Raw genomic sequence first — 24,640 nt, 5'->3', positions numbered from 1 at the left:
AAAGAGCAAGATTCATCTAAATGCTGTTTTACAAGAAACCCATTTTAACTACTACACTACAAGGTGGAGTAGCCTAAGATACCCATTTTAAATATAAAGATAAATAAGTATATTAAAAGCAAATGATATAGAAAAAAACGCCACAAAATATTAACCAAAAAAAGAAAAAAAGAGGAAGCAACTTTAATATTAGACAAAGCTTAGAACAAGGTATTTAATCAGGGATGAAGAAACATAATGCTCAGGGGGTTAGTAAGAAGAGACAACAATCATAAATGTGTATGCAGCTAACAACAGCTTCAAGATATACGAGGCAAAAACTGATAGAACTTAAAGGAAAAATAGACACATGCACAATTATAGTTGGGGACTTAAAACTCCTCTTTCAGGAATCAATAGAACATGAAAGCAGAATATCAGAAAAGTTACAGAAGACTCCAAAACAGCATTATCAACCAACACGCAAGTATTGAATGTCAATTTTTTCGGTGTTCAAATGTGAGTGACATTTATAGAACACTCTAAACAGCAGCAGAATACATGTCTTCCTCAAGTGCACGTGGACATTCACCAACATAGATCATATTTGGGGCCATAATAGAAATCTCAAGAATTTTAAAGACATAAAAGTCATTCAAAGTCTGTTCTTAGAACATAGCAGAATAAAACTAGAAGAACAGAAAGGTATCTGGAAAATGTCCAAATATTTCAAAGTTAAACATACTTCTAAATAGTCCACGAGTCAAAGAAGAAACATTATAGGAAATTAAAAAATAATTTGAAAGAAAATGGAGATACAGCACACCAAAATATGTGAGAAGCAGCTAAATTAGTGCATACAGGGAAGTTTGTTGCATTAAATGATATAAATAATTAGAAGAATCATTACTACACTTCTGCCTTAACAAACTAGAGGGAGAAAAAGCAAACTAAACTCAAAGCAAACAAAAGGAAGGGGATATTAAAGATTACAGCATAATTCAGTACAATTTGAAACCAAAAATAATGGAGAAAAATCAGTGAACTAAAGGCTTGTTCTTTGAAAAGATCAATAAAAGTTGAAAAAATGAAACAAATTGCTAATATCAGGAATGAAAGACAGGGTGTCACACTCACCCCCACACATTTGAAAAGGATAATAAAAATACTGCAAACAACTCCATACCTATGAATTTGACAACTTGGATGAATGAGTAAATTTTTTGAAAGACATAAACTACCAAAATTAAGAAATAACCTGAATAGTTATATATCTATTAATGAAATTGAATTTGTGATTAAAAACCTTCCAAAATGGAAACTCCACACCCAGATAATTTCCCAGGTGAAATACTAAACATCTACGGAAGAAATTCTAACGATTCTATACAAACTTTTCCAGAATATAGAAGAGGAGGAACACTTTTCAACTCATTTTATGAGGCCAGCTTTGCCCAGATACCAAAGCCAAAGATACTACAAGAAAACTACAGACTAGTATTCCTCATGGAGTTAGAAACAAAAATCCTCAACAGCATATGGGTGAATTGAATCTAGCAATATGAAAAAAGTATATCACAATAGGGTTCATCTTGGGAATATGAGATGAATTTCCAGTTCATCCTTTGAAAATCAATTACTATAGTTGACTGTAATAAGAGAATAAACATATGACTCTTATCTCAGTAGATGCAGAAAAGCACTTGACAAAAGTCAACATTCATTCATGTTAACAACAAAAAACAAAACAACTCCTCAGCAAACTAGGAATTGAAGGGAACAACCTTTACTAAAGGGCATCTTCAAAAAACCTAGAGCTACATTACAGTTAATGGTGAGATACTGAATTCTTTATCTCTAAGACTGGGAACAATGCAAGGATGTCCTCTCTTACTACTATTATAATAGTCACTATTGTACTGGAATTCCTAGCCAGTGCAATAAGGGAAAAGTACATAAAAGACATAAAGATTGAAAAGGAAGGAATATAACTTTCTATTTGCAGACAACATAATTAAGTAGAAAATGCCAAAGAATCTACAATAAACCTCTTCTGTAGTACAGTTAAATTAATGTGTCTTATTCTACATTCTATTTTAGATTCCACCTCCCAGAATTCACATCCTGGTTGAATTCTATTTGTATACAGTAAAATTCACTCTGTTTTTATGCCTTTATTTTGTTCCTTTTTGTATATAGGCTGGTTCCATATTTTTGCAATTGCGAATTGTGCTGCTATAAACATGCATGTGCAAGTATCTTTTTCCTATAATGACTTCTTTTCCTCTGAGTAAATACCCAGGAGTGGGATTGCTGGATCAAATGATAGATATACTTTTAGTTCTTTAAGGAATCTTCACACTGTTTTCCATAGTGGTTGTACTAGTTTACATTCCTAGCAACAGTATAAAAGTGTTCCCTTTTCACCATATCCATGCCAACATTTATTATTTTTTGATTATGGCTATTCTTGCAGGAGTAAAGTATCATATGGTGGTTATGGTTCGCATTTCCCTGATAATTAGTGATGTTGAGTATTTTTTCATATGTTCGTTGGCCATTTGTATATCTTCTTTTGAGAATTGTCTATTCATGTCCTAGCCCACTTTTTGATGGGATTGTTTTTTTCTTGCTGATTTGTTTGAGTTCCTTGTAGATTCTGAGTATTACTCCTTTGTTGGATGTACAGATTGTGAAGATTTTCTCCCATTCTGTGGGTTGTTTACTTTGCTGATTATTTTGCTGTGCAGAAGCTTTTTAGTTTAATTAAGTCCCATCTGTTTATCTTTGTTTTTGTTTTGTTTGCTTTTCGGTTCTTGGTCATGAAGTTTTTGCCTAAGCCAATGTCTACAAGGGTTTTTTGAATGTTATCTTCTAGAATTTTTATGGTTTCAGGTCTTAGATTTAAGTCTTTGATGCATCTTGAGTTGATTTTTGTATAAGGTGAGAGATGAGGATCCAGTTTCATTCTTCTTTTTTTTTTTGAGATGGAGTCTCGCTCTGTCACCCCAGGCTGGAGTGCAGTGGCGTGATCTTGGCTCACTGCAACCTCCGCCTCTCAGGTTCCCGCCATTCTCCTGCCTCAGTCTCCCAAGTAGCTGGAACTACAGGCACCCACCACCACACCTGGATAATTTTTTTGTACTTTTAGTAGAGACAGGTTTCACTGTGTTAGCCAGGATGGTCTTGATCTCCTGACCTCGTGATCTGCCTGCCTTGGCCTCCCAAAGTACTGGGATTACAGGGGTGAGCCACCACACCCGGCCCCAGTTTCATTCTTCTACATATGGCTTGCCAATTATCCCAGCACCATTTGTAAATAGGGTTTCCTTTCCCCACTTTATGTTTTTGTTTGTTTTGTCGAAGATATGTTGACTGTAAGTATTTGGCTTTATTTCTAGGTTTTCTATTCTGTTCCATTGGTCTATATGCCTGTTTTTATACCAGTACCATGCTGTTTTGGTGACTGTGGTCTTATAGTGTAGTTTGAAGTCACATAATGTAATGCCTCCAGATTTGTTCTTTTTGCTTAGTCTTGCTTTGGCTATGTGGGCTCTTTTTTGGTTCCATATGAATTTTAGGATTGTTTTTTCTAGTTCTGTGTAGAATGATGGTGGTACCTTGATGGGAATTGCATCAAATTTGTAGATTGCTTTTGTCAGTATGGTCACTTTCACAATATTGATTCTACCCATCCATGAGCACGGGATATGTTTCCATTTGTTTGTGTTATCTGTGATTTCTTTCAGCAGTGTTTTGTAGTTTTCCTTGTAGAGATCTTTTACCTCCTTGCTTAAGTACATCCCTAAGCATTTTATTTTTTTGGCAGCTATTGTAAAAGGGGTTGAGTTCTTGATTTGATTCTCAGCTTGGTTGCTGTTGGCATACAGCAGGGCTACTGATTTGTGTACATTAATTTTATGTCCTGAAACGGCTGAATTCAATTGCCAGTTCTAGGAGCTTTTGGGATGAATCTTTAGGGTTTTCTAGGTATACAATCATGTCATCAGCAGCAGCAACAGTGTGACTTCCTCTTTACCAATTTGGATGCCCTTTATTTCTTTCTCTTGTGTGATTGCTCTGGCTGGGGAAAAGTACGGATTTAACTCTCTTACTATCAGTACCTCCGATACACATTACTCACACATAAAAACTTTTTATTTGTTCCTCAAGATATAATTATATCACCTTTTAAATTCTTTTAAATTGTTACTTCTTTCTTAAATGCTATTTATTACTGTCTTAAATGTCTCAATACATTAAAATACTTTAGGTGTTTTGTCAGTTTCATAATTTTCCTGCATATATGCTTTCATGACGCTACATGTATTCTCTGATACAGAGCTCCCACATATGCACCCCTGTTTCTATCCACCCTGTGCCCAAGCTCTGCATGATTATTCCAATCATCCTCACACCTATTAAGAACTTTTGTGGTGTGAATATTCTTGGCATTTCTGATAGATTTAATTATCATTCCACTACAGGGTGACCTTTAATCCACCCTGTGTGTGCATGTTTCTGAAACTAAAGACAGGCCTATTTTAATGACTTTTATTGTCTTCCCCAGCTCTACTTCTGCAGGCCCCATCCCTTCCCAGAAAGAAGAGGAAATGACTGAGTCCCAGGTAAATATTAAATAGTGTATTTGTTTCTTGCCTTACTCTCCAATGCAATTTAAGGGGATTGCAGTAATTCATACAGTAAATTATAAAGGCCTATACACATAAAACATATTTTCAGGGGAAATAGAGTTGAATGATTAAAACTAGGGAACAGTTAAAATGTGGGTATTTTATGAAATTCATTCAGAGAGATTAAAGCTGGGCTTCAAATTTAAATTTCCTTTTTACAGGTAAAGAAAACCAGAGCAAAAATTTGTTACATAATTTTCATTGTATGTAACAATAAAAAATCAACATTTTCTAACAGAAATAAGCTTTTCATTGATACCTAGGTCAATGAAAACATTGTAGTGTTACTTCTTGTAGTTGATAAACCTAGCTCTTTTGATGTTCTCTTTTGATCAAGGATAAAACAAAGTGTAACTATCAAAATAGCCCAGCATTAGAAACAATGCAAATGAACATTAACAGGAAAAGGAATAAATTATAGTATTTCACATGGTGAAATACTACTTAACAATAAAAAAGAACAGATGACTGTTACACACAACAACTAACATGGATAGATTACACAAACATAGAATGAAAAAAGCCAGAAACAAAAAAGTATTATCATAGGGTTCCATTCATATAAAGTTGAAAATGGGCAAAACTAATGTATTGTGACAGAAGTCAGAATACTGGTTACCTCTGAGAGGGTATTTACTGTGAAACAGCATGAAGAAATCTGGAGGGCTGAAAATGTTCTATATTTTGATTTACTGGTAGGTACCCATGTCTATAAATGTATACAAATTTATCAGATTTTATGCTTAAGACTAGTCCATTTTACCACATTACTCTATGCATGTCATACATAAATTTATTTATTTATTTATTTACTTATTTATTTATTTTTTGAGATGGAGTCTCTGTTGCCCAAGCTGGAGTGTGATGGCACGATCTCAGCTCACTGCAGCCTCCGCCTCCCGAGTTCAAGTGATTCTCTTGCCTCAGCCTCCGTTGTAGCTGGGATTATAGGCACCCACCAGCACGCCTGGCTAATTTTTTTTGTGTGTTTTTAGTACAGATGGGATTTCACCATGTTGGCCAGGCTGGTCTCAAACTCTTGACCTCAAGTGATCCACCTGCCTTGGCCTCCTAAAGTGCTGGGATTATAGGTGTGAGCCACTGTGCCCGGCCCGTAAATTTAAAGAGAGAAAACTAGACTATCTTAAGAAAGAGGTGGGATATGTGTCTTTCAAATGACCCTATGTAATTATCTTTTTCAATTACATATCTTTTTCAATTGCTGCTGATTGAGCCACACTGTAATCATTTCTGGTAAATTCTTAAAATTTTAACCACTAGAATGTGAGCAGAGAATGTGTTTTACTTTGTTTACTGCTGTATCTCCAGCACCTAGAAGATCACCTAGTACACTTGATATTCTGTGAATACTTGTGGTTTTCTTTCAGATTTATCCTACACTCTCAGATACTGAACATATTTTACTTTTTACCCTCAGCTCAAAGCTTTGCTCTTCTGAGATATACCTTTCTTTGACCGTGGTTTTTTTTGTTTGTTTTTTGTTTTTTGGAGTCTCACTTTGTTTCCCAGGGTGGAGTGCAGTGATGGGATCTTGGCTCACTGCAACCTCTGCCTCCCAGATTCAAGGAGTTCTCCTGCCTCAGCCTCCCGAGTAGGTGGGATTACAGGCGTGCACCACCACACCCGGCTAATTTTGTATTTTTAGTAGAGATGGGGTTTCACCATGTTGGCCAGGCTGGTCTCCAACTCCTGACCTCAGGTTATCTGCCCGCCTCGCAAAGGCTGGGATTATATGCGTGAGCCTCTGCGCCCGGTCGACCATGTATTTTTATCTACCAGCTTCTGTATATCTCTAGTTTCTTCCTCAGGCACACTCAGTTAATTTTCAAAATGAACACACCTGTGTAACACAGTGCACACACTCAGTGAAGAAATACAGAATTACCCTAGCACTCTAGGATACCTTTTCTATACTTCCCAGTCATCACCCCCACCCCAGGAGTGTTCAACTTTTATCACCATAAATTGTTTCTCCCTGTCTTTTAACTTTATATAATCTGTGTATTCTGTGTCTGGCTTCTTTTGTTTAATATTATGTTTGTGAGATTCATCCATGTTAAATTGTTGCATCTAGTTGTAGTTCAGTTAATCTCATTGCTGAATATTATTATATTCTCTGATCAACATTTCCATGGATCTTATAATCCATGTCACTTCATTTCTTACCTGGAACTACTCTGGCAACTGCCTACTAATCTCCCCATATCCACTTCTGACCATCTATTGTCCATTTTCCATAGAACAACCAAAGTGATAATTTAAACCTAAGGTTTTATTATGACTTCTCTGCTTAATACCATCTAGTGTCTTTCCTTTACATGTGGAATAATGTCCCTTACAAAGCCCTTCTTGGTATGCCTTCTGCCCATGTCTTCACCATTATCTTGTGCTACGTTCTCCCTCATTCACTGTGTTTCAGCCTCACTAACCTTACCCTCCTTTGAACAGACCAAGTTTGTCCTGCCCCAGGAACTCTGAACATGCTTTTAAATGTTTCTACCCTAGATATTTATATGACTGGTTCTTTCTCACCATTCAGGTTTCTGCTGAAATGTCATCTTCCTCAAGGTTGTCTTTGGTTACTAAATTCATAGTAGAGTTTCTGATTCATTCCGTAACCCATTACCTTTATTGCATTTTCTTAACTTATCAATATCACATTTTACCTCACTTATTCACTTGCTTATGTTTTCATTTCCGTGTCCCCAAAGTAGATTCTAAGCTCCAAGAGGCCCAGAATGTTTCTAAACTCGCTCTGCTATCCCCTGTGAGTTCTGATTGATAAAATGAAAAAACTAATTTTAATGCAGTCTGATTCAAAACTTAGTTCAATCAGCAAATTGTTCTCTTGGCAATTATTTAGTCATTCAGATTCTACTTTGTATCCCTGTTCTCTGTTAAGGTGGTGTTTGAGATAACAGGAAAGATCTTCATAGCTTGGGTATGTGCTGGATGATTTAGCTAGCTCCTTTTTTAGGACATTCAGTGGCTGATGAGTTTATGGTGTATTTCACAGCTCAGTGATGGTCCAAGGACCTCTCTTTATCAACTGGCCTCCTTTGGTTCTTGCTATCTCTGTAGATCTCTCTGAATCTCTGTCATGCTCTAGATGCTTCCTGGGTCCCCTAAACCCCACAGCATGCTTGTAGGAGCATCTTGCCTTCTTTTTTTTTTTTTTTTTTTTTTTTTGAAACACGGTCTTACTCTGTCACCCAGGCTGGAGTGCAGTGGCACAATCTCAGCTCACTGCAACTTCTGCCTGCTGGGCTCTAGCAATCCTCCCGCTTTCAGCTATCCAAGTAGCTGGGAGTACAGGCACGTGCCCCCATGCCTGGCTAATTTAAAAAAACAATTTGTAGAGACAGGGTCCCACTATGTTACCCAGGCTGATCTCGAACTTCTGGGCTCAGGCGATCCTCCTGCCTCTCGGCCTCCCAAAGTGTTGGGATTACAGGCATGAGCCACTATGCCCAGCCTCATCTTGCCTTCTGAAATGACCCTATTTCATCCTACTCAGGGTCTGTGCTACATGGGAACTGAAAGCTACTTAGAAGTTATTCTCTCAGTTTGACATGACACTCTTCCCACTTAACTCACTGCCTCTCTCCCATTTCACACTCATGCCTTGGAGTGTGGGGAGTTCTAGGCACATATTTAACTCCTTGCCTCCCTACCTTCAAGGCCTTTGTTTCCTCTATTCCAGGCCTGTAAGAGGAAGGAGAGGATTTTCCCCTCTCATCATCTCCTCTGTCTTTCCTTTTTCAATAAAGTTAAATGGAGAAAATGTATGAGGCATAAGGAAACATACATTAAAATGTGCTTCAAAACTAGTATACTGCTGAACATGTTTGGAGCCAGTGAGCGCTGAGTAGAGGCCAAGGCAGCATAAAATAAGGCCATGGAAGGTCTCGAGATATTCTTGGTGATAAAGCGCATTGATAAAGAAGAAAATTAGCCAGCCCATAGAGGAAGAATATCACATTTATTTGTTCTGTTGTTGCCATATTAAGTCTTCATCTACAAGTAAAAGGTTCACTTCTCCAGAAACGTAGGGCAGAGTACCTAAGAAAATGAAGGTAGTTCAGCTGATGATTACTTATGGAGCCTACTGTGTGCTCTGCATTCTGCTTAGTGCTTTATTGGAGCTCTTCATTTTTTCATGTGGATTTTAATTGTTTTTTGTTACTTCCTTGCAGTCTGAATAACTTCCTTCCATGTTTCTTATGAGGCTAGTCTGCTAGCATTGAATTCTTTGTTTTTATTTATTTCACCTTATTTTTTTTTACCTGAAATTCACATACATATTTAAAATTAATCATTCAACAATTCAGTGGTCTTTAGTACATTCACAGTGTTGTATAGCCACCACCTCTATCTGGTTCTGTAACATTTTTATCACCTCAAAATAAAACCCCATACCCATTAAGCATCTGTTCCCCTATCCCTCTCTTACTCCTAGCCCCTGGCAAACACCAATCTGCATTCTGTCTCTGTGGATTTACCTATTCTGGCTATATTATCTATTCTGAATATTTCATATATATACAACAAGAAAATATGTGACCTTTTGTGTCTGGCTTCTTTCACCTAACATAGTCACCTTCATTTTTGAAAGGTAAGTTTCCTAAATATAGGATTCTTTGTTGATAGTTTTTTTTAATTTTTAGTTTTTGTGGATACATAGTAGGTGTATACATGTATGAGGTATACATTTATGAGGTACATGAGATATTTTGATACAGGCATACAATGAGTAATAATCACATCAGGGTAAATAGGGTATTTATCCAAGCATTTATCCTTTGTGTTACAAACAATCCAATTTACTCTTTTGGTTATTTTTAAATGTACAAATAAATTATTGTTGACTATAGTTGTCCTGTTGCACTATCAAATATTAGATCTTATTCATTCTAACTATATTTGTATCTATTAACCATCCCCATTTCCCCCACCCACTGTCCTTCCTAGCTGCTGGTAACCATCATTCTGTGCTCTATTTCCATGAGTTCAGTTGTTTTAATTTTTAACTCTCATAAATAAGTGAGAACATGTGAGGTTTGTCGTTCTGTGCCTGGCTTATTTCACTTAACATAATGATCTCCAGTTGCATCCATGTTGTTGCAAATGACAGGCTCTTCTTTTTTATGGCTGAATTTTCTTTATCCATGCATTTCCTGATGGGCACTTAGCTTGATTCCAAATCTTGGCTATTGTGAATAAACAAGGAAGCAGTAAATAAGGGAGTACAGATATCTCTTTAATACACTGATTTCCTTTCTTTTGGGTATATACTTAGCAGTGGGATTGCTGGATTATATGATAGTTCTATTTTACTTTTTTGATGAACCTCCAAACTGTTTTCCATCTGGTTGTACTAATTTACATTCTCACCAACAATGTATGAGGGTTCCCTTTTCTCCACATCCTGGCCAGCATTTGCTATTACCTGTCTTTTGGATAAAAGCCATTCTAAGGCAGGGCATGATGACTCATGCCTGTAATCCCGGCACTCTGGGAGGCCAAGGCGGGTGGATCATCTGAGGTCAGGAGTTCAAGACCAGCCTGGTCAACATGGTGAAACCCCGTCTCTACTAAGAATACGAAAATGAGCCAGGCATGGTGGTGCACACCTCAAATCCCAACTACTCAGGAGGCTGAGGCAGGAGAATCGCTTGAACCCGGGAGGCGGAGGTTTCAGTGAGCCAAGATTGCGCCACTGCACTCCAGCCTGGGCAACAAGAGCGAAACTCCATCACAAACAAACAAAAAAAACCATTTTAATTGGGGTGAGATGATATCTCACTGTAGTTTTGATTTGCATTTATCTGATGATCAGTGATGTTGAACACCTTTTCATATACCTGTTTGCCATTTGTATGTCCTTTGAGAAATGTCTTCAGATCTTTTCCCCCTTTTTAAATCAGGTTATTAGATTTTTTTCATATAGAGTTGTTTGAGCTCCTTATATATTCTAGTTATTAATCCCCTGTCTGATGGACAGTTTACATATATTTTCTCCCATTTTGTGGGTTGCCTCTTTTCTTTGTTGATTGTTTCCTTTGCTGTGCAGAAGCTTTTTAACTTGATATAATCCCATTTGTCCATTTTTGCTTTGGCTACCTGTGCTTATGGGGTATTACTCAAGGAACCTTTGTCCAGTCCATTATCCTAGAGAATTTCCTCAGTGTTTTCTTTTAGTCGTTTCATAGTTTGAGGTCTTAGATTTAAGTCTTTAATCCATTTTGACTTGATTTTTGTGTATGGCAAGAGATAGGGGTCTAGTTTCATTCTTCTGCGTATGGATATCCAGTGATTGAAGACATTGTTCTTTCCCCAATGTATTTCTCGGCACCACTGTTGAAAATGAGTTCACTGGAGATGTATGGATTTGTTTCTGGGTTCTCTATTCTGTTCCATTGGTCTATGTGTCTGCTTGTTGTTATTCTTTGTTGTCGCTGTTTGTGACAGGATCTTGCTCTCTTGCTCAGGCTGGAGTGCAGAGGTGTGAACATGACTTGCTGTAGCCTCAACCTCCTGGGCTTAGGTAATCCTCTTGCCTCAGCTTCCCAAATACCACAGGTGCACACCACCATGCCTAATTTTTTATTTTTTTGTAGAAACAAGGTCTCACTATGTTGCCCAGGACTCAAACTCCCAGGCTCAAGCAGTTCTCCCACCTCAGCCTCCCAAAGTGCTGGGATTACAGGCACAAGCCACCCTTCCTGGCCTATGTGTCTGTTTTTATGTCAGCACCATGCTATTTTGGTTACTGTAGTTTTGTAGTATAATTTGAAGTCAGGCTCCTCCAGTTTTTTCTGTTTGCTCAGGATGGCTTTGCCTATTCTGGGTCTTTTGTGGTTGCATATAAATTTTAGCATTTTTTTCTATTTCTGTGAAGAATGTCATTGGTATTTTGATAACAATTGCATTGACTCTGTAGATTGCTTTAGGTAGTATGAACATTTTAACAATATTGATTCTTCCAACCCATGAGCATGGACTATCTTTCCATTTTTTTTTGCATCCTCTTCAATTTTTTTCATCAGTTCTTTATAATTTTCATTGTAGAGATCTTTCAATTCTTTGGTTAACTCTTAGGGATTTTATTTTATTTTTAGCTACTGAAAATGGTATTAATTTCTTGATTTTTTTGTCAGATTGTTTGCTGTTGGCATATAGAAATGCTACTGATTTTTCTATGTTGATTTTATATCCCGCAACTTTACTGAATTTGTTTATCAGTTCTGGTAGTTTTTTTTGCTGGAGTCTTCAGGTTTTTTCAAATAGAAGATCACCTGCAAACAAGGATAATTTGACTTTTTCTTTTTTAATTTGGATGCCCTTTACTTCTTTCTCTTATCTGATTTCTCTTGCTAGGATTTCCAGTACTATGTTGAATAACAGTGGTGAAAGCGGGCACCCTTGTTATATTCCAGATCTTAGAGGAAAGGCTTTCTGTTTTTCCCCATTCGGCATACTAGCTGTGAGTCTGTCATAGATGGCTTTTATTATATTGAGGTATGTTCCTTCTGTACTCAGTTTTTGAGGGTTTTTATCATGGAAGGGATGTTGAATTTTATCAAATGCTTTTTCAGCTCCAGTTGAAATGATCATATGGTTTTTGTCCTTCATTCTCTTGATCTGATATATCACATTAATTGATTTGCACATGTTTAACCGTCCTTGCATTTCTAAGATAAATCCCACTTGGTCATGATGTATTGTCTTTTTAATGTGTTGCTGAATTCAGTTTGCTAGTATTTTGTTGAGGATTTTTACATCAATGTTCAGCAAGGATATTGGCCTGTAGCTTTCTTTTTTTTTGATGTGTCTTTGTCTGTTTTCATATCAGCATAATATTGCCCTCCTGGAATGAGTTTGGAAGTATTCCCTCTTCCTCTATTATTTGGAATAGTTTAATTAGGATTGGTATTAGTTCTTCTTTAATTGTTCAGTAAAATTCAGCAGTGAAGCCATTGGGTTCTGAGCTTTTCTTTGCTTGGAGACTTTTTATTACAGCTTCAATCTCATTACCTGCTATTAGTCTGTTCAGGTTTTGGATTTCTTCATGGTTCAATCTTGGTAGGTTGTATTTTCTAGGAATTTATCTATTTCTTCTAGGTTTTCTAATTTATTGGCATATAGTTGCTCATAGTAGCTTCTAATGATCCTTTGAATTTCTCCAGTATTGATTATAATGTCTCTTTTTTCATCTCTGATTTTACTTATTTGGGTCTTCTCTTTTTTTCTTAGTCTAGCTAAAAGTTTGCTGATTTCATGTTTTTAAAAAACTGATTTTTTTATTTTGTTAATCTTTTGTATCATTTTCTTCATTTCATTTATTTCTGCTCTGATCTTTATTATTTATTTTCTTCTAATAATTTTGAGTTTGGTTTGCTCTTTTCTAGTTCTTTTAAGATGCATCATTAAATTGTTTATTTGAAGTTTTTCTTCTTGTTTGATGTAGGTGCTTATAGCTATAAACTTTCCTTTTAGTACTGCTTTTGCCATATCCCATGGGTTTTGATGTGTTGTGTTTCCATTATCATTTATTTCAAGAAATTTTTAAATTTTCTTCTTAATTTCTTCATTGACCCAGTGATCATTCAGGAGCATGTTGTTTAATTTCCGTGTGTTTGTATAGTTTCCAAAATTCCTCCTTATTGATTTCTAGTTTTATTCCATTGTGGTTAGAGAAGATATCTTACATAATTTTAATTTTTTGAATGTTTTAAGACTTGTTTATGGCCTCACATGGTCTATCCTTGAGAGTGATCCATGTGCTGAGGAGAAGGATGCACATTCTGCAGCCATTGGATGAAATGGTCTGTATGTATCTATTATGTCCATTTGATCTGTAGTGCAAATTAAGTCTGATAGTTCTTTGTTGATTTCTATCTGGATAATCTGTCCAGTGCTGAAAGTAGAATGTTGAAATCTCCAGCAATTATTCTATTGGGTCTATCTCTCTCTTTTACTGTAATAATATTTGCTTTATATATCTGGGTGCTCCAACGTTGGGTGCATACGTGTTGACAATTATTATATCCTCTTGCTGAATTGACCCTTTATCATCATGTAATGACCTTGTTTGTCTCTTTTTATAGTTTTTGTTTTGAAGTCTATTTTGTCTATAGCTAGGCCAGCTCTTTCTTGGTTTCCGTTTGCATGAATATATTTTTCCATTTATTTATTTTCAGTCTATGTGTGTCTTTATAGATGAAGTGTGTTTCTTGTAGGCAATGGATTTTTGGGTCTTGTTTTTTGTTTGTTTGTTTGTTTTTATAATATAGTCAGCCACTCTGTCTTTTGATTGGAGAGCTTTACATTCAAATGTTAGTCCATTTACATTCAATGTTATTATTCATAAGTAAGGACTTAGTCCTGCTATTTCATTATTTCCAGGTTGTTTTGTGGTCTTCTTTTCCTCCTTTCCTGCCTTCCTGTCTTCCTTTTTGGGAAGGTGGTTGTCTCTAGTGGTATGTTTTAATTTCTTGCATTTTACTTTTTGTGTATCTGTTGTATGTATTTTGATTTGAGGTTGCCATGAGGCTTGCAAATACTATAACCTATTATTTTAAACTGATGACAAATTAACGCTGATTGCATAAACAAACAGGCCAAGAGAAAGTTAGTACTCTACACTTTAACTTTGTCCCCCTGCTTTTTTAGCTTTTTGCTGTTTTTACTTTTTATTTTATTTATGTATTTATTTTTGAGATGGAGTCTCGCTGTGACCAGGCTGGAGCGCAGTGGCGTGATCTCAGCTCACTGCAACCTCCGCCTCCCGGGTTCAAGCGATTCTCCTGCCTCAGCTTCACACGTGTCCGTGTGAAGAGACCACCAAACAGGCTTTGTGTGAGCAGCAAGGCTGTTTATTTCACCTGGGTGCAGGCGGGCTGAGTCCAAAAAGAGTCAGCAAAGGGTGGTGGGATTATCATTAGTTCGTATAAGTTTTGGGCTAGGCGGTGGAGTTAGGAGCAATGTTTTGCGGGCAGGGGGTGGATCTCACCAAGTACATTCTCAAGGGTGGGGAGAATTACAAAGAACCTTCTTAAGGGTAGGGGAGATTACAAAGTACATTGATCAGTTAGGGTGGGACAGAAACAAATCACAATGGTGGAATGTCATCAGTTAAGGCTATTTTCACTTCTTTTGTGGATCTTCAATTGCTTCAGGCCATCTGGATGTATACATGCAGGTCACAGGGGATATGATGGCTTAGCTTGGGCTCAGAGGCCTGACACCAAGTAGCTGGGACTACAGGCTTGCGCCACCCCACGCCCAGCTAATTTTTTTGAATTTTTCGTAGAGAGAGGTTTTCACCGTGTTGGCCATGATGGTGTGGATCTCCTGACCTTGTGATCTGCCCACCTCGGCCTCCCAAGGGGTTGGGATTACAGGTGTGAGCCACCGTGCCCGACCTGCTGTTTTTATTTATATTTTATTGTACTGTGTCTTGAAACATTGTTTTAGTTATTGATTTATTTATATTGATTCATCTTCTCATCTTTCCTTTTTTTTTGAGACGGAGTCTCGCTCTGTCACCAGGCTGGAGTGCAGTGGCACAGTCTCAGCTCACTGCAACCTCTGCCTCCCAGGTTCAAGTGATTCTCCTGCCTCAGCCTCCTGAGTAGCTGAGACTACAGGCATGTGCCACCATGCCCAGCTAATTTTTGTATTTTTAGTAGAGATGGCGTTTCACAGTGTTGGCCAAAATTGTCTCTATCTGTTGACCTTATGATCTGCCCGCCTCAGCCTCCCAAAGTGGTAGGATTACAGGTGTGAGCCACTGTGCCCAGCCCATCTTCTCATCTTTCTATTCAAGATATGAGTAGTTTACACACCACAATTACAGTGTTCTAACATTCTGGATTTTCTGTGTACTTTCTATTGCCAGTGAATTTTGTACTTTCACATGATTTCTTATTGTTCATTAATGTCCTTTTTTCAGGTTGAAGGACTCTCTTTAGCATTTTTTTGTAGGACAGGTCTGATGTTGATGAAATCTCTCAGCTGTTGTTTGTCTGGGAAAGCCTTTATTTCTCCTTCATGTTTGAAGGTTATTTTCACCAGATATACTATTCTAGCATAAAAGTTTTTTTCCTTCAGCACTGTAAATATGTCGTGCCACTCTTTCCTGGCATGTAAAATTTCCACTGAAAAGTCTGCTGCCAGACATATTGGAGCTTCCATTGGTATGTTGTGTCTTTTCTCTTGCTGTGTTTAAATGGATCCTTTCTTTATCATTGACCTTTAGGAGTTTGATTATTAAGTGTCTTGAAGTAGTCTTATTTGGTTTAAATCTACTTGGTGTTCTATAACCTTCTTGTACTTGAATATCAATATCTTTCTCTAGGTTTGGGAAGTTCTCTGTTGTTATCCCATCAAATAAACTTTCTACCCCTGTCTCTCTATCTCCTCTTTAAGGCCAATAAGTCTTAGATTTGCCCATTTGAAGCTATTTTCTAGATCTTACAGGCATGCTTCATTCTTTCTTACTCATTTTTCTTTTGTCTCCTCTGACTGTGTATTTTGAAATAGCCTATCTTAAAGCTCACTAATTCTTTCCTCTGCTTGATCAATTCTGCTGTTCAGTGACTGATGTGGCTGGGGGTGGTGGCTCATGCCTACAATCCTAGCATTTTGGGAGGCCAAAGCATAAGGATCACTTGAGCCCAGGAGTTTGAGACCAGCTTGGGCAACATAGTGAGACTACCATCTCTACAAAAACATTAAAAACTTAGTTGGGTATGGTGGCATGCATCTGTGGTCCCTGCTGTTTGGGAGGCTGAGGTAGGAGGATCACTTGAGCCTGGCAGGTTGAGGCTGCAGTGAGCCATGATCACACCACTGCATTCCAGCCTGGATTACAGAGACTCTGTCTCAAAAAAAAAAAGACTGATGCATTCTTTAGTTTGTCCATTGCATTTTTCAGCTCCAGAATTTCAGCTCTATTCTTTTTAATTATTTCAGTCTCTTCGTTAAATTTATCTGATAGCATTGTAAATTCTTTCTGTGTATTATCTTGAATTTCATTGAGTTTCCTGAAAACAGCTATTCTGAATTCTCTATCTGAAAGGTCACAGATTTCTGTGTCTCCAGGATTGGTCCCTGGTACTGAGTTCAATTTGGTGAAGTCATGTTTTCCTAGATGGTCTTAATGCCTGTTATTGTTTGTTGATGTCTGGGCAGTGAAGAGTTAGGTATTTATTGCAGTCTTTGCAGTCTGAGCTTGTTTATACCTGCCCTTTTTGGCAAGGCTTTCCAGGTATTTGAAGGGACTTGGGTGTTGTGATCTAAGTTTTTGGTCACTGCAACCATATCTGCATCAGGGGGCATGCCAAGCCCAGTAACACTGTGGCTCTTACAGAATCATAGAGGTACCACCTTGATGGTCCTAGATAAGATCCAGAAGAATTCTCTGGAAGAATTCTCTGGATTACCAGGTAGAGACTCTTGTTGTCTTACTTTCTCCCAGAGTCTTTCTGTGCTGAGCTGCCTGGAGCTAGGGGAGGGGTGACACAAGCACCCCTGTGGCCACCACCACTGGGACTGCGCTGGGTCAGACGAAGCCAGCACAGCACTGAGTCTCACCCAAGGCTCACAGTAACCACTGCCTGGCTATCACCTGTGTTCACTGAAGGCCCTATCGCTCTACAGTCAGCAGGTGGCAAAGCCAGCCAGTCTTGTATCCTTCCCTTTAGAGTAGCAAGGTCCCCCCAGCCACGGGCAGGTCTAGAGATGCCATCCAGGAGCCAGGGCCTAGAGTCAGAAACCTTAGGAATCTACTTGGTACTCTATTCTGCGGTGGCTGGACTGGCAACCAAGCCACATGGCAAAGTCCTTCCCACTCTTCCCTCCCCTCTCCATAGGCAGAGGAATTTCTCCCTGTGGCTACCACTGACCCAGGCCCATGGCAAGTATGGCCTGGCTACCGCCAATGTTCATTCCAGGCCCAAGGGCTGTTCAGTCAGCTTGTGGTGAATGTTGCCAGGCCTGGGATTCTCCCTTCAGGCAGCAAGCTCCCCTTTGGCCCAGGGCAGGTCCAGAAATGCCATCCAAGAGGCAAGGCCTGGAATTGGGGACCCCAAGAACCCACTTGGTGCTGTACCACTGTGGCCAAGTTGGTACCTAAGCTGCAAGACAAAGTTCCCTGTACTTTGCCCTCTCCTTTTCTCAAGCAGGAGTCTCTCCCTGTAGCCACCACACGGGAAATGTGCTGGGTCACACCTGAAGCCAGCATATCTCTGAGTCTCACCCAAGGCCCATGGTGAGTACTACCTGGCTACCACTGCTGACTGTTCAGGGCTCAAGGGCTCTTTAGTCAGTAGGTGATAAATGCTGCGAAGACTGAGTTCTTCCTCTCAAGGCAACGGGTTGCCTTCTGGTCCAGGGTGTGTCTAGAAGTTGCATCCAGGAGCTAGCGCATGGAATGGGGGCCTCTGCCTGGTGCCCTATCATACTGTGGCTGAGCTGGTGTCCAAGGTGCAAGACAGAGTCCTCTTTACTCTTCCCTCTCCTCTTCTCAAGTGGAAGGAAGGGGTCTCTCCTGGAGCTGTGAGCTGCACTACCTCGGGTTAGGGAAAGGGTGGCACAGGCACTCCCTTGGCTACCGTGGCTGGTGTCTCACTGGGTCCCATGCCCCCCTAATCCACTGGCTCCAAGCCCAGCACAGCACCAGGACTTGCCCAGGAATTGCAATTCCTGTGGCCTAGACTGCCTTTCAAGTTCACTTAGGATCCTAGAGCCCTTTAGCCCATGGTGGTGAGGCTTGCCAGAATTCAGGTTTCTACTGCTACAATGGACAATTCCCCTAGACTGTCTGGGGCTGGTCTAAATACTTCTGGTGTGGGCACCAACTGAGTTCTCCCTGGTGTTGCCTTGTGCTGTGACAGGGCATCACTGAGTTCCAATGAAAAGTCCTGCAATCACTCTGGTCTCCCTCCTCCAGGTGCATAGATTCTCTCTCAGCACCATATGGCAACTGCCAGAGGATAGGGGAGGGATGGCGTTAGCAATTCACGACTGTCTTTCCTGCCCTCCTCAGTGCCTCTTTCAGTGATGTGAAGTTAAAACCAGATACTGTGATTGCTGACCTGATTTTTGGTTATGATGAAGGTGCTTTTTTGTGTGGATAGTTGTTCAATTTGGTGTTCCTGTGGGGAGTATGATTGGTGGAGGCTTCTACTGGGCCCTCTTTCCCTGCTTCCTCTCTGGTAGTTTTTTTTTCTTTCAGAACTTCGAATATGTTGTCCCATTGCTATTTGTCCTCCATTGTGTTTGATGAGAAGTCAGCTATTAGTTTTATTGTGGTTGGTGAAGATAATGAATTATTTTCCCTTGCTGTTTTCAAGATTTTCTCTTTATTTTTATTTTCAACATTTTGACTATGATGTGTTTAGGTGTGTACCTTGTTGCGTTTATCCTACTTGGAATTCATTGAGCTTGAATGTATACATTAATGTTTTTCATCAAATGTGGGAAGTTTTCAGCCATTATTTCTTTGAATATTTTTCTGTCCTTTTCTCTCTCCTCTCTTATACTTAAATTATGCATATGTTGATGCACTTATTGCTCTAGCTCACATTTATGAGTCTATATTCTTTTTTTTTTTTTTTTTTTGAGATAGGGTCTCACTCTGTCACCCAGGCTGGAGTGCAGTGGCACAATTATAGCTCACTGTAACCTTGAACTCTTGGGCTAAATCAATCCTCCCACCAATGTCTCCTGAGTGGCTAGGACTATAGGCATGTGCCACCACACCTAGCTGATTTCTTAAATTTTTTGGTAGAGATAGGGTCTCATCATCTTGTCCAGGCTGATCTTGAACTCCTAGCCTCAAGTGATCCTCCCACCTTGGCCTCCCAAAGCACTGGGATTACAGGCATGAGCCACTGTGTCCAGCTCGTATTCATTTTTCTTCATCCTTTTTTCTGTCTCTTCTTCAAATTGGATCATTTTTATTGATCTGTCTTCAAGTTTACTAATATTTTTTTCTGCCAACTCAGACCATCCTGAAACTGTGAGAAAGTCTCAGCCAGGCCAAAGGGGAGTTGCTGACCAAAGCTTTCGCACTAGAGGAAAACCATATCAAGTGTAATAGTCCAGACTTTAATAGCCTCACTATGCTGAGCCTGTGGCTGGAAGCAGTGTTGGGGTATCATGACCTCAGCATGAAAGTGGAGCAGCTGGAGGCTGTTTGCCAACTATGCTTCTCACAGTGGATTCCCTTAAAGAGAATTTGAGCACCATCCCTTCATAGCTGCCAAAGGATGGCCAGATCTGGCATGAACATATTAATCTGTTAGTATTACACTTGACTGCCTGTGATAGAAAGCCCAGATAACCTTTGCTTAAACAAGATATAAGTTTATTTGTCTCTCATATTGAAGTTCAAGGCTGGTCCTGTAGCTCCAAAGGGCAGAGAACAAAACTCTTTCTCCTTCATTGCTCTGCCATTCTCGGTTGTTGGCTTCTGCCTCATTATCTCAAATGGCTGTATTTGCTCTCGACTCTGGTAAGTCGCATTGACTTACCAGTCTACAGGAAGGTAGAAGCTTAGGAGAAATGGTATACCTCATGCCTTTATGCTCACTTATCAGCAGTTGCATGCAGTCCTTTCATTTCACTGTGCAGAACATTATCATATAAACATATTAATACTTATTTCAGCAGACCATGTGCCTGGCCAGAAATTGGGAAGACAGAATAAATATTGGAATAGAAGAATAACAGTGGGTGCTACAGTATTGCACTGTTGGGATTTTCTTCTTTTTTTTAAGATCAGTCTTAGGCTTATGTTTCCCTTTAACCTATTCATTTCATTATGAATTTAAAAATTTCAGGCTGGGTGTGGTGGCTCACACCTGTAATCCCAGCACTTTGGGAGGCCGAGGCAGGCAGATCATTTGAGGTCAGGAGTTAGAGACCAGCTTGGCCAACATGGGGACACCCCGTCTCTACTGAAAATACAAAAATTAGCTGGGTTTGGTGGCGCACGCCTGTAGTCCCACCTATTTGGGAGACTGAGGCAGGAGAATCACTTGAATTCAGGAGACGGAGGTTGTAGAGAGCCAACATCGCGCCACACTGCACTCCAGCCTGGGCAACAGGGCGAGACTCTATCTCAAAAAAAAAAAAAAAAAAAAAAATTCAACTGCAGATATATACTACTTTAAATATCAATTAGTTTTAATGGTTTTTCCTAATTTGGGTTGTTTATTTTTCTTCCTTAAACTTACTAAACATTTGCCTAATTCATTCTTCTTAAACTATCAACTTTTTTTTTTTTTTTAAGAGACAGGGTCTTGTTCTATTGCCCAGGCTGCTGGAGTGCAGTGGTGAGATCATGGCTCACTGCAGCCTCAAACTCCCAGGGTTAAGCAGTCTTCCCACCTCAGCCTCCCAAGTAGCTGGGACTATAGCCACGCACCACCATACATGGCATTCATTCATTCATTCATTCGTTCATTTATTGTGGAGATGAGGTTTTGCTATGTTGCCCAGACTGGCCTTGAACGAGCCTCAAGCAGTTCTCCCACCTCGGCTTCCCAAAGTGGTAGAGTTACAGGCGTGAGCCACCGCACCTAGCTCCAGCTTTTAAATATGGAGATTTATGTATATGTAAGTTCTACATTTTTCACTTTAAATTGTTTCTGTTTTTGCATTTACTAAATTCTTTTTCCCAAGTATTTTCTTCAAATGTATTTTAATGATTTCTTTTGGGATTCTCTCACTCTTGAGCTAGGGGCAATTAGGATTTTCTTGTAAAATCTTTGGTGCCGATTTTTAAAATTTATTTACTAGTTTAATGATATGACCTCCTGAAGAAAATACAACTTCCTGAGGAAAAAGTCTGCAGCTGAGGTAGTCCCAGCAAGAGTGCATCTTATGTGCTCATGTTCTTCCCTGTAATTGGTGAAACTATTATACCAGGGCCAGATTTTCACATCATGCTTTCTCCTCAGTTCCACTTCCTCACCAAATGCTTTATCCGAGCTTATTTGGATCTTCCTCCCAGATGAGGGGAAATATTAAAAACCCCTGGATTTCAGGGTTTTTTTCCTCTGACACTTTGTCTTTTGCTTCTTGAACATGTTTATTGCAAACATCATGATTTTCAGCAGGAAGGGCTTTCAGGAGCTGATCTCCCATCAGTACCACAGCTTTCTCTGAGCCCTTAGTGTTAATGGATGTTCATGCTCATAAGCTCCTTTTAGGACCTAGAAACAAATTCTTAGATACATTGTGAACTAGCTATTGGAGACTTTCTTTTATCTCACCTACCAGTCTCTGGTAGAAATTCCTGAAACAGTAGGAAATATGGATTGCTCCCTTTTTTCCAGGCTGAGTGCAATTTAAGATTTTTTCTTATGTTCATATACATTTGGGCATTTCCGTTTTGAACTAGGAAGAGTGCATTAGATTTCTATATTCAAATCACATTGCCTTTAAGAAGTTCACCAGTTTTTTTGAAATTCATTCAATAGCTTTTTTTTTTTTTTGAGACAGGGCCTTGCACTGCCGCCCAGGCTGGAGTGTAGTGGTGCAATCACGACTCACTGCAACCTCCACCTCCCAGGCTCAAGCAATCCTCCTACCTCAGCCTCCCAAGTAGCTGGGACTACAGATGCACACCACCACACCTGGCTAATTTTTGTATTTTTTGTACAGACAGGGTTTCGCCACATTGCCCAGGCCCGTCTCAAACTCCTAGGCTCAAGGGATTTTCACGTCTCAGTCTCCTAAAGTGCTGGGATTACAGGCATGAGCCATGTAATGCCCAGCCATTCTATAGCTTTTTAAATACACAGTTTCAGTTATAATTCTATTTCTGACCATTAAAAAACAAATGGTCATCAGGGCATGTGTTTTTTCATGGTTGTCTCTGAGCTTCTATCTGTGGCCCCTTTTCCAGTACATGTAAAGTCTTTGAGCAATCAGATCCCATTTTCATGGCTGCAGACACATACTACAGGCTGATGACCCATAAATCTTCATTTCCAGTGTGGATTTCTCCTGATCTCATGAACAATATGTCCAACTGCTAAATCAGTGGCTATCTCCAATTGCATTTCCCGCCATACCACAGATTTCACCTATCATTCTGTCCCCTGCTTCTGCTTCCATCTAAGCCTTGCTTTCATTTTTTCCTGCCTTTGGTATCTTGTGAGATCTCAAACCACTGAACTTGGTTAAAGTTTTATTTTTCTGTTTCTTTCACACTCAATATAAATTGGTACCTAACATCTCCCTTTTAACTCATAGTAGATATTAAAGACATGTGCTTGCTAAATCAGTGAATGAACATAAATGACAGGATGCTGCTAATATGATGGGCTTTTTTAATAACCTCTGATTAATATCAGAACAAGGTTCAATATATTTTGTTTACAATCACCCAAATGGATGACTTCAGATTGAGTGGGAGTGTGTTGTTACAGGGAACAGTAACATTCAAAGATGTGGCTATCGACTTCACCCAGGAGGAGTGGAAGAGATTGGATCCTGCTCAGAGAAACCTGTACCGGAACGTGATGCTAGAAAACTATAACAACTTAATCACAGTAGGTAAGAGTAATTTACTATATAATTCAAACTCTGGAAAGAAAGTACCTTTTTTTCTCCCAGTGTTTCTGGAATACATGGGCCTTTTAAATATTAGAGTGAGCTTGGCCTTGGGATGCTTTTGCTCGTGTGGATGTCCGTGCTGCAGTTTTCAGAGCAAAAGGGGACAGCATCCCCGAAGCCACATTTTCTTGTCCTTTACAAAGCCTGGTTTTCCTGGGCCAGCCTCAATTTTTGGGTGGTTCTTTTTTCCTAGTATGTATGCCCAAATCTATGTAACTTCCCTTTGACAGGCTATCCATTCACCAAACCTGATGTGATTTTCAAATTGGAGCAAGAAGAAGAACCATGGGTGATGGAGGAAGAAGTGTTAAGGAGACACTGGCAAGGTTAGTGGAAGGGAACCAGACAGGTGAGGAGAGGTCAGGGCCCTGTTAATGATTAATCAGTGAATGGTTGATCCCTCTAAAATATTCTTCAAAGATATTTTCAGAGGTTGGCACGGTGGTTCATACCTATAGTCCCAGCACTTCGGGAAGCCAAGGTGGAAGGATTGCTTGAGTCCAGGAGTTTGGGACCAGCCTGGGCAACATAGTGAGACCTCATCTCTTAAAAAAAAAGAGAAAAGAAAAATTAGGCCTGGCGCAGTGGCTTGCACCTGTAATCCCAGCACTTTGGGAGGCCGAGGTGGGTGGATCATGAGGTCAGGAGATCACAACCATCCTGGCTAACACAGTGAAACCCCATCTCTACTAAAAATACAAAAAATTAGCTTGGCGTGGTGGCACGCGCCTATAATCCCAGCTATTCGGGAGGCTGAGGCAGGAGAATTGCTTGAACCCGGGAGGCGGAGGTTGCAGTGAGCCAAGATTGCACCACTGCACTCCAGCCTGGGCGACAGAGCGAGACTCTGTCAAAAAAAAAAAAAAATTAGCCACGTGTGGTGGCATACACTTGTGATCCCAGCTGCTTGGAAGGCTGAGGTGGGAGGATCACTTGAGCCTAGGAGGTTGAGGCTACAGTAAGCCATGATCACAGCACTGCACTCTAGCCTAGGCAACGGAGTGAGACCCTGTCTCAAAAAATATATATATTTTTTCAGAAAGCATGTAGACCTTTTTTTTGTGTGTGTGTGTGTGTAACAGAGTCTCACTCTTGTCACCAGGCTGGAGTACAGTGGCACGATCTCGGCTCACTGCAACCCCCACCTCCCGGGTTCAAGTGATTTTCCTGCCTCAGCCTCCTGGTAGCTGGGACTACAGGCGCGTGCCACCACACCCTGCTAATTTTTTGTATTTTTAGTAAAGACAGGGTTTCACCATGTTAGCCAGGATGGTCTTGATCTCCTGACCTTATGATCTGCCCGCCTTGGC

At 39.7% G+C, this 24,640-nt stretch overlaps 1 protein-coding gene and 1 long non-coding RNA gene across 6 annotated transcripts in view; one reads left to right on the top strand and one right to left on the bottom strand.

Moving 5' to 3' along the window:
- ZNF569 (zinc finger protein 569) overlaps nt 1-24,640 on the top strand; it is a 54,264-nt gene that overhangs the window by 19,601 nt on the left and 10,023 nt on the right. For 4 of the 5 annotated variants that reach the window (XM_024236979.3, XM_024236978.3, XM_054540274.2 and 1 more), the window contains 3 exons: nt 4,550-4,607; nt 23,144-23,270; nt 23,561-23,656. In XM_024236979.3, coding sequence (XP_024092747.3) covers nt 4,593-4,607; nt 23,144-23,270; nt 23,561-23,656 — 238 coding nt within the window. In that variant the 5' untranslated portion in view covers nt 4,550-4,592. The remainder of the gene's footprint in view (nt 1-4,549; nt 4,608-23,143; nt 23,271-23,560; nt 23,657-24,640) is intronic. The other variant, XM_054540276.2, reaches the window with a different exon arrangement.
- LOC129051956 (uncharacterized) overlaps nt 8,659-24,640 on the bottom strand; it is a 32,872-nt gene continuing 16,890 nt past the window's right edge. Inside the window, exons 2-3 of the long non-coding RNA XR_008516561.1 lie at nt 23,783-23,875; nt 8,659-8,756 (exon numbers count right to left, since the gene is read on the bottom strand). This is a non-coding gene — a long non-coding RNA (uncharacterized LOC129051956). The remainder of the gene's footprint in view (nt 8,757-23,782; nt 23,876-24,640) is intronic.

This window comes from Pongo abelii, chromosome 20 (assembly GCF_028885655.2).
Source record: "Pongo abelii isolate AG06213 chromosome 20, NHGRI_mPonAbe1-v2.0_pri, whole genome shotgun sequence".
Taxonomy (NCBI): domain Eukaryota; kingdom Metazoa; phylum Chordata; class Mammalia; order Primates; family Hominidae; genus Pongo; species Pongo abelii.
Note: the sequence above shows the minus strand (reverse complement) of the source record. Positions and strands in the feature narration are given on the sequence as shown.